The sequence below is a fragment of the Artemia franciscana genome, unplaced genomic scaffold (assembly GCF_032884065.1).
Source record: "Artemia franciscana unplaced genomic scaffold, ASM3288406v1 PGA_scaffold_33, whole genome shotgun sequence".
Classification (NCBI taxonomy): Eukaryota; Metazoa; Arthropoda; class Branchiopoda; order Anostraca; family Artemiidae; genus Artemia; species Artemia franciscana.
The window spans coordinates 661,541-672,093 of NW_027062668.1; the positions used below are offsets into that span (position 1 = coordinate 661,541).

At 34.5% G+C, this 10,553-nt stretch overlaps 1 protein-coding gene across 1 annotated transcript; it reads left to right on the plus strand.

The window, feature by feature from the left end:
- The first annotated feature begins 377 nt into the window (after positions 1-377).
- LOC136041696 (zinc finger protein 28-like) lies at positions 378-7,185 on the plus strand. Its single transcript, XM_065726423.1, has 2 exons — positions 378-502; positions 6,543-7,185. Exons 1-2 carry the CDS (start codon positions 378-380, stop codon positions 7,183-7,185), a joined length of 768 nt encoding a protein of 255 aa, XP_065582495.1.
- Positions 7,186-10,553: the final 3,368 nt, after the last annotated feature.

Sequence of the window (10,553 nt, forward strand, 5' to 3'; positions counted from 1 at the left end):
GAAAAATTAAACGTTCAAATAGCCTTGATGGTGACGGTCTTTCTTACCGATTTTTTGCTTAGGATTTTCCTTCTCTATTTAACCATCTACAAATATTTTTTCAGTCTTGCTTAGCATAGTCGCTTGTTCCTGATCGTTTCCTTTGTGGTCGTTTAACGTCTATACAAAAGCGAGGCAAGGACCCCACGCCATTTGTAAATTATCGTCCCATTACAGTATCGTGTTTTTTAAGTAAGTTGCTTGAACATGTATTACTACCAGAAATTGAGTCGAATTGTGATTTTACGCCTTTTCAGTTTGGTTTTCGGAAAAGTTTCGGTTGCTCCCATGCACATCATGTTTTAAGCCGACTCATGAAAGATGCCGTAAAAACTAAAATGTCTTTATACTGTCTTACTGTTGACATTTCTGGGGCTTTCGACAATATTGTGCACTCTCAGGCTCTATTTTCCCTTGCGTCTTCAGTTGTTAATCCTTCTGTACTATGTTTATTGTCTTCTTGGTATTCAAAGTCTAAAATTCAAGTTACCTAGAATGGCCAAATATCTGACCCTGTAAAAATTAATAAGGGAGTTCGGCAAGGTGCCATGTTGTCTCCTAGTATATTTAAATGTGTGCTTGCATCGTGCCTGCGTCCATTTAAAAGTTTGGTTTTTTACGGTAATATTGGTTTTTCTTCTGTTGCATATGCAGACGACGTTCTTCTTGTTGCCCGGACTCACCGTGGATTGCTTTCCAATTTACTATTTTAACTAATGAATTATCTAAGATTGGACTGTCAGTTAATGCATCTAAATGCGATTTTATTTGTTTAGTAACCCTTATGCGGTCGCTCCATTCGTTGCTGGGACTACAGTTTTGCCATGTTCTTCTTTAGTTAGTTGGTCTGTGTTTCGGCCCAACACTTTCCTCTACCTGTTCATCCCTAGTGGATCAAGCCGTGAAAAACCTACGCGTCGCTTACAGAAAAATATCCCCTAACAAAAGCCGTTACAACCGCAACGGTTTGTGCATAATTTATAATGCTTATTGCGCCCCTGTGCTTTTGTTTTTATCGGGCATGGCTCATCTGTTTCGTAAGAAATATCGCCATACTTTACGTGCGGTTTATTTCAAATGTTACAAATTTCTACTCCAGCTTCCTAGATGGCACCGAAACAGAAAAATAATTGCTCGATTTGGTTTAATAGATGTGCCTTCTCGGATTCGGTCTTCCAGTGATGACTTATGTAAAAAGACTATCAACTTAATTCACGTTTACGACCATCGGCAGCCTTTTTTCCATATTGATACTGGTTAATTAGTCCATGTTGTCTTTGGTTAGTTTAATTTTTTTCTCGCTGTTTATCGTTTTTGTTTTTGTTTATTTATAATACTCCGTACTTTTTTTTTATACTTTGACGGGTAATAAAGTTCATTCATTCATTCATTCATATATATATATATATATATATATATATATATATATATATATATATATATATATATATATATATATATATATATATATATATCTATATATATAAAAATAAGTTGTCTGTCTGTGGATCTGTGGATCAGGTGACGTCATGTTTCTGTGTCGGCTGACGTCATGAAATTAGTTGTCGTCATTTTTGTTATGACGATGCTTAGTATATTGTAAAACACATTAATTTGGTTAATAATATACCATTTAAAACACCAAAATGAACATGCTTGAGTAGTCAATCGGTGAGAGAGGGTGTCAGAACGGAGAATGAAGGTCCCAGGTTCAAATCCTGGTTAGGCTAAAAAAGGTAAAAAACTAAAAACTAAAAAAAAAACTGAAAAAACTAAAAAAAGGCAAAAACTACAAAAAAAAAACTAAAAACTAATAAAAAAAATAAAAAAGCCGAAAAACTAAAAAAACTAAAGAAACTAAAAAAAGGAAAAAAACTTAAAAAACTAAAAACTAAAAAAAAACTAAAAAAAGGAAAAAACTGAAAAATAGAAGAGAAAAAGAAAACTAATAAAATTAAGAATAAAAATAAAAAAAACTAAAAAAAAAGTAAAAAGAAAAAACGAAAAAAAACTAAAAAGCTAAAAAAAAGGTAAAAACCAATAAAAAACTAAAAAGAAAAAAAGGTAAAAAACTAAAAAAAAATTTTCATCTAAAAAACTAAAAAAAACTAAAAAAGGTAAAAACTAAAAGAACTAAAAAAGAAAAAAAACTAAAAAAAGGAAAAAAACTGAAAAATAAAGGAGAAAAAGATAACTAAAAAAATATAAATAAAAATAAAAAAACTAAAAAGATAAAAACTTCAAAAAAAAACTAAAAAGAAAAAAGAAAAAAACTAAAAAACCTAAAAAAAGGTCAAAACCAATAAAAAAAAACTAAAAGGAAAAAAAGGGAAAAAATTAAAAATTTATTTCATCATATACCAATTCAAAAAAGAATGTATACCGGGATGACGACCGGGACACAGGGAATATAAATGACACAACTACAACGGGGACGCCGGGGGCACATGGGGATATAAATGACGACCGGGACACCAGGACACAAGGAATATAAATGACGCCCGGGACGCTCAAAGAGAAATCACAGACTGGGACACCGGGACACAAATGACGACCGGGACACAGGGAATATAAATGACGACCGGGACACAGGGACATAACTACAAAGGGGACGCCGGGGTGCACAGGGGGATATATAAATGACGATGGCGACTCAGGGAATGGTCGATTAGCAATCACCATCAACAAAGCTCAAGGGCAATCATTAGAATCATGAGGTATAGATCTGAATACGGATTGTTTTCCCATGGACCATTATATGTTGCATGTTCAAGAGTCGGTAAACCTGACAATATATTTATATGCACAGACAATGGGACAGCAAAGAATGTTGTATATTCGCAAGTTATACAACTTAGGTAGGGGCGCGAAGCGCCCCCACCAACTAAAAATGACGTATTTTTAACTTACGAAGGAGTGATCGGATCTTCATGAAACTTCATATTTAGAAGGACCTCGTAACTCAAATCTCTTATTTTAAATCTCAACCGGATCAAGCATAATTGAGGGGGGCGGTTGAGGGGACCGGAAGTCTTACAAAATACTTAAAGCGGCAAGATCAGGATGAAACTGGATGGGAAGAATAGAAACCTGTCTAAGATACGTGACTGAAACCGGACCGGATCTGCTCTCTTTGGTGGAGTTGGGGGGGGGGGGTAATTTTGAAAATTGAGGTATTTGTAACTTACGAAAGGGTGACCAGATCTTAATGAAATTTGATATTTAGAAGGATCTTTTGCTTTAAAGCTCTAATTTTAAATTCCGACCAGATCCTATGACATTGGGGGGAGTTGGAGGGGGACACCGGAACTCTTGGAAAACGTGAAAATTGGGGTATTTTTATCTTACGAATTGGTGATCGGATCTTAATGAAAATTGATATTTAGAAGGAATTCATGTCTCAGAGCTCTTATTTCAAATCCCGACCAGATTTTTTGACATTGAGGGGAGTTGGAGGGAAAAATCTTGGAAAACACTGGGAGTGGAGGAATCGGGATAAAGCTTGGTGGTTAGAATAAGCAAATATCCTTGATACGTGATTTACAGAACCGTAATGGATCTGCTCTTTTTGGGGAGTTGGGCGGAGGGGTTCAGTGATTTGGTGAGTTTGGTGCTTTTGGACGTGCTAGGACGATGAAAATTGGTATGTGTGTCAGGGAGCTGCACAATTTGGCTTGATAAAGTCGTTTTCCCAGATTTGACCATCTTGGGGGCTAAAGGGAGAGGACAAATTAGAAAAATTAGGTATTTATAACTTACGATTGGGTGATCGGATCTTAATGAATTTTGATATTAAGAAGGACATCGTGACTACGAGCTCTTATTTTATATCCTGACCGGCATTAAGCCTCTTATTTTCTTTTTTAAATCAATCTATTGATTCATAGAATTTTGTTAGAGCTCATACCATATTATCTCTTGGCTCTTCTTGCCTCGTCAATAGTGCCATATGAACTCTTAACTCTTGTTAATACAAGGTACGAACGAGTTTTTGTGTGAAATTAAATAAAAAAAACTAGTTTTTTAAACTGAAAGTAAGGAGCGACATTAAAACTTAAACGAACAGAAATTACTCCGTATATGAAATTGGTTGTCCCCTCCGCAATCCCTCGCTCTTTACGCTAAAGTTTGACTCTTTGCCACAATTCTGCTCTTTATAACAATTAAAAGCTTTAGCGTAAAGAGCGAGGGATTGCGGAGGGGACAACCCATTTCATATACGGAGTAATTTCTGTTCGTTTTAAGTTTTAATGTCGCTCCTTACTTTCAGTTTAAAAAACTAGTTTTTTTTATTTAATTTCTGAACGCTTTTGAATTAATGCATTTTTGATTTTGATTCTCCGCACATAAATTATTAAAATGAAATTTCACATTAATTCTTTTTTTGGCTAAATGGCTTTCTCTTAGTTTTGATCAGATGATTTTGAGAAATAAGGGGTGGGGAAGGAGGCCTAGTTGCCCTTCAATTTTTTGGTTATTTAAAAAGGCAACTAGAACTTCTAATTTTTAACGAACGTTTTTATTCGTAAAAAATATACGTAACTTAAGAATTAACTTACGTAACAAACTTTTATATTCTTATATTTTTTATTATCTATATGAAGGGGTTTGTCCCCTCGTTCATACCTCGCTCTTTACACTAAATCGTAAGTTTTGTCCCAATTCTTTAAGAATGAACCCTGAATCAGAAAGGCCGTAGAATAAATAGTTGAAATTACTAAAAATACTTTAGCATAAAGAGCAAGGTATTTATCTCCTCCTAAATACCTCGCTCTTTATGCTAATGTATTTTGAGAACCCCTCATATGCGTCATAATCTCTGTTCGTTTTAAGTTTTAATGCTACTCCTTACTTTCAGTTGAAAAAACTTTTTCATGTTTATTTTTCATTGTTTTTTTTTATATTAATGCTAGAAAATCCGGCGCCCTTTTCATTGAATTTCTCTTCCCCCATGCCATATTCCTCCAAGGTAAGATCCTCCCACATAGCCCCCTCTCCTCAACCCCACCCCCAAACCAAAAAATCCCCCTGAAAACGTCTGTACACTCTCAATAACCATTACTGTATGTAAACACTGGACAAAGTTTGTAACTTGGAGCCCCTCCCCCAGGGACTGTGGGGAGTGAGTCATTCCAAAGACATAGTTGTTATGGTTTTCGATTATGCGAAACAAAATGGCTATCTCAAAATTTTGATCCGTTGACTTTGGAAAAAAATGAGCGTGAGAGGGGGCCTAGGTGCCCTCCAATTTTTTTGGTCACTTAAAAGGGCACTAGAACTTTTCATTTCCGTTAGAATAAGCCCTCTTACGAGATTCTAGGACCACTCACGATGACCCCTGGGGAAAAAAAAACAAAAAAAAAACAACAAACAAATAAACATGCACCCGTGATCTGTCTTCTGGCAAAAAATACCAAATTTCACATTTTGTAGATAGGAGCTTGAAATTTTTGCTTTAGGGTTCTATGATGCGCTGAATGCAATAGTGTGATTTTCGTTAAGATTCTTTGACTTTTAGGGGGTGTTTCCCCCTATTTTCCAAAATAAGGCAAATTTTCTCAGGCTCGTAACTTTTGATGACAAAGATTAAATTTGATGAAACTTATATGTTTAGAATCAGCATGAAAATTCTATTCTTTCGATGTATCCTTTAGCATCAAAATTCCGTTTTTTAGGGTTTCGTTTACTATTGAGCCGGGTCACTCCTTACTACAGTTCGTTACCACGAACTGTTTGATAGCTCAGGACATATACATTTTGTATATTCCAGGTGAAGATTTCATCATCATACGTATTTAGTTCATATTGCATACTAACTAACTGACAAATTTTAACTTATTTGAAACTGAAATGATCTACATATTAATGTGTTAATATGCAGTATAATGATTATTAAAATATGAGTGATTTTAATTTTAAACTATAATTAGTTGTCTTGGCTTTACTTTTGTCAAACAGCTTATGAAAAATATGAGTAGTAAGACTATTCGAAATCTTTCTGCAGCTTGGAAGGGTTTGAACCAGTTCAGTTCTTGCTGGGGTTATGTAGCCCTAGTCTAAATATATTAAAAAGGGTTCTTGGATCATTTTCCTGGAATAAAATTTTAGATTTTCTATAGTTTATTTAGTTATTTTTTATTGGGTGTCGTGGGTCATCTATAGCCAATGTCGTCCTAGAATACATTAATTTAGGCTTTTATATGGAAGTGACGAGCGAAGTTGAAACAAAATAAGATATGGCTTTTCAGTTTATGCAACAAACATATTTCCCTTAATTTATGGAAATCTTTTTGTGTAATATTTATCTAATTACCCCAGGGTTTATTTTTTGATTGTTTATAGTTTCATTTTGCTCTTTACTTACACCAGAATCACTAATTTTAAAAGCAAATATAAGCATTATGAAGAGCTAGAGAATAGGGATCGAAAGTATAATTAATTGTTAAAATATATCGAAAGATATACTGCTTTTATTTTTAACTCAGTAGACTTTAATTTTTTAGGTCGATTTTCATCACACGTGTCTGGATTATACGTACAGGGAAAACGTCACTAGTTGTCTCAAAGAATCCACCTGTGAGTGGTTTCTCAAATCTATTTGTATTGGAATCCGAAGCAAAAGGCTTGGAAAGTGAGAAAACACGTCTAAAAAGTCGCCTGCAAAGTAAAAAGCATAGAAAATTAGAAAGACACCAAAGATCACATACTGAAAAAAAGACATATAAATGTGACGTTTGTGAAAAGATCTTTTCTCAAAGAGGACATTTGAATACGCATCAAAGGGTGCATACGGGTGAGAAACCGTTTAATTGTCATGTATTTGACAAAACGTTTTCTCAAGCAGCAAGTTTGAACAGGCATCAAAGACTGCATTCTAGTGAGAAATTGTTTAAATGTCATGTATGTGACAAGATCTTTTCTGAACCAACAAAATTAAAGTTGCACCAAAGAGTGCATACGGATGAGAAACTGTTTAAGTGTGATGTATGTGAGAAGACCTTTTCTGACGAAGGAAATTTTAAGCAGCACCAAAGAGTCCATAAACGTGAAAAGCCTTTTAAATGTGATGTATGGTGCGTACCGAAAGCACATTTGGGTACGCACCAGAAAGTGCATGCATGTGAGTATCATATGCACATCATATGAGTGAGTCAATGCTCGGTAGGTGAGAAGAGTTTTTCACAAGTCTGCAGTCTGAATATACATCAAAGACTGCTTACAGGTGAAAAACCTTTTTAATGAGATCAACAAGTTTGTGGTAACAAACTGTAGTAAGGAGCGACCCGGCTCAATAGTAACCAAAACTCTAAAAAATGGAATTTTGATACCAATAGCTACATCAAAAGAATCGAATTTTAATGCTGATTTTAAATATATAAGTTTCATCAAGTATAGTCTTAACCATCAAAAGTTACGAGCCTGAGAAAATATGCCTTATTTTAGAAAATAGGGATAAATACCACCTATAAGTCATAGAATCTTAACGAAAATCACACCATCAGTTCAGCGTATCAGAGAACCCTATTGTAGAAGTTTCAAGCTCCTATCTACAAAAATGAAGAATTTTGTATTTTTTGCCAGAAGGCAGATCACGGATGTGTGTTGTTTGTTTGTTTGTTTTTTTTGTTTTTGTTTTTACAGGGGTGATCGTATCGACCCAGTAGTCCTAGAATCTTGCAAGAGGGCTCATTCTAACGGAAATGAAAAGTTCTAGTGCCCTTTTTAAGCGACCAAAAAAATTGGAGGGCACCTAGGCCCCCTCCCACGCTAATTGTTTTCCCAAAGTCAACGGATCAATATTCTGAGATAGCCATTGTATTCAGCGTAGTCGAAAAACCTTATAACTATGTCTTTGGAGACAACTTACTCCCCCACAGTCCCCATGGGAGGGGCTACAAGTTACAAACTTTGACCATTGCTTACATATAGTAATGCTTATTGGGAAGTGTACAGACGTTTTCAGGGGGATTTTTTGGTTGGGGGAGGGGTTGACAAGAGGGTGATATGTTGGGGGGAACTTTCCATTGAGGAATTTGTCATGGGGGGAAGAAAATTTCTATGAAGGAAGCGCAGGATTTTCTAGCATTATTAAAAAAAAACAATGAAAAAATAAATATGAAATTTTTTTCAACTGGAAGTAAGGAGCAGCATTAAAACTTGAAACGAACAGAAATTATTACGCATATGAGGGGCTCACCTCCTCCTGTTACCTTGCTCTTTACGCTAAAGTATTTTTAGTGATTTCAACTATTTATTCTACGGCTTTTGTGATTCAGGGGCATTCTTAATGAATTGGGACAAAATTTAATCTTTAGTGTAAAGAGCGAGGTACTGACGAGGGGGTGAACCCCTCATATATGTAATAAAAACATGAGATTGCAAAAGTTCGTTACGTAAGCTAATTTATAAGTTACGCTTATCTTTTACTAATAAAAACATTCGTAAAAAATTAAAAGTTCTAGTTGCCTTTTTAAGTAACCAAAAAATCGCAGGGCAACTAGGCTTCCTCCACCGTTTCTTTTTTTCTCAAAATCATTCGATCAAAACTATGAGAAAGCCATTTAGCCAAAAAAAAAGAAAAACTTGCAAATTTTGTGTTAATTGTTCCTTTGCGGAGAGCCAAAATCAAGACATGCATTGATTCAAAAACTTTCAGAAATTAAATAAAAAAAACAAGTTTTTTTTTAGCTGAAAGTAAGAAGCGACATTAAAACTTAAAACGAACAGAAATTACTTCGTATATGAAAGGGGCTGCTTCCTCGTCAACGCCCCGCTCTTTACGCTAAAGTTTTTTACTGTTTTAAAAAGCAGAATTGAGAGAAAGAGTCAAACTTTAGCGTAAAGAGCGGGGCGTTGATGAGGGAGCATCCCCTTTCATATACGAAGTAATTTCTGTTCGTTTTAAGTTTTAATGTCGCTCCTTACTTTCAGCTAAAAAAACTTGTTTTTTTTATTTAATTTTTATAAGAAATGTTCGTTTTATATGAACAGTTTTTATTGGCATCAAAGAGTCATCAAAAGATTTTGGGGAGATTATAATATTACAAGCTGGATCCTCATTTGTTTTATAATCTTTGTTGTAGCAAATAATTAGATTTTTTTTCAATACTTTTGTGTGTGTTTAGATTTGTTAGTAATTTTATTATCATCCTGTGAATAATAGTGATAGGAATTTGCTTGATTCTTACTTTGATACCAAGCTGATGTATATTGTAAATACTTGTGTAAATCAAGGATGTTGTATCAGCTCCGAAGAGTTCATAAAGGTGAAAAACTGCTTAAGTTAAATGTGGTTTATGCAAAAGAGTAATTTCATTTAATTCGGAATTAACATCTAACAACTTGGCTTATAGGCAAGATAGGGAATCGTGATTTAGGGAATCACGAATAGGTGAATCGTGAATAGGGAATTCCTATAGGGAATCACGATTCCATATAGGAATCGTGATTTTACTGAAAGATTTTTCTTTTATGGTAATTTCTTTTTTGCCAAGGAAGCTTTTCTTTTCATCCAATGGCCAATAAAACAAATGCCTATTTTCTGAAAAAAATCTTCTAATTGGTATGATCTAAAAAGGAATAGAAGTCTACATTGTCATAAACAGAAATTCATAATAAACAGGATTTTGAAGAAAAAAAAATTACCCGAGAAAACAAGACATAATTTTTCACATTTGTTTCATTAGTTCCACAAAAAGGTTAAAGAAATGACAAGGCTAAAGAAAGATAACCCTGGAACGATTGACAGAAACAGATTTGTTACTTGTGTATTTTTTTTTCTTTCTTTTCGTGTTTATAAACGATCCTCACAGACTTACTCCGGTTTCGATAGAAAAAATATCTGATTTTTTGGTTTCAGTATTTATCTGGTTAAAAAATTAAACAAACTAAATGTAAGTTAAATTTCAGCCACTGTCGCACAGTGGTGCTCAAGTTTGGCTATGGTATTATTTGGCCACTTTGTGTCTCTGGACCGCACAAAAAGAAAAAAAAGTGAAAAGTATTGGCCTGTCCGTAATTTATGTTCAAAAAGACCAAAAGCTTTGATTTCCAATTGCTTAGAAATTACTGCTATGTTTTGTTTTTTCCACTTTCTGAATTAGTTTAATATTTACAGGGCTCTTGATTTTGGTTAATAGTGTTTAGTGGACCACAAGTTTTCTTTGAGATGGGGGGAGGGGCGAAAATGTGATCAATTTATCTTAACTAATAGTCCTTGGCCAAGGTGACCGGAATTTTGGAAAAAAAAATGAAAGACCTGTTTGTTGTCTCAAAATGCATGCCGATGGTGTCCTGAATCGGAATTCAAAGTATATCCCAAGTTTTATTCGAGTGGCATTGGTTCAGGAACCTCAATGGCTACAATTTTGTATTTATATTGTCTGAACTTACGACAAGTTCGTGGTTTAAGGGGGTTCTTATGCACAGTAGAAGTATTAAAAGATTAAGTCCTATCCTCTTTAAAAATGGTCCAAAATGACTGTATTGATTTCTTTGATGAACGGCCTAAGATG

Bases quoted from the DNA above. Each gene is read 5' to 3' on its own strand.
- LOC136041696 (XM_065726423.1), top strand. From the start codon at position 378: ATGTCTTTATACTGTCTTACTGTTGACATTTCTGGGGCTTTCGACAAT. The intron at 503-6,542 runs GTATTCAAAGTC...TTAATTTTTTAG, and splicing joins CTATGTTTATTGTCTTCTTG to GTCGATTTTCATCACACGTG.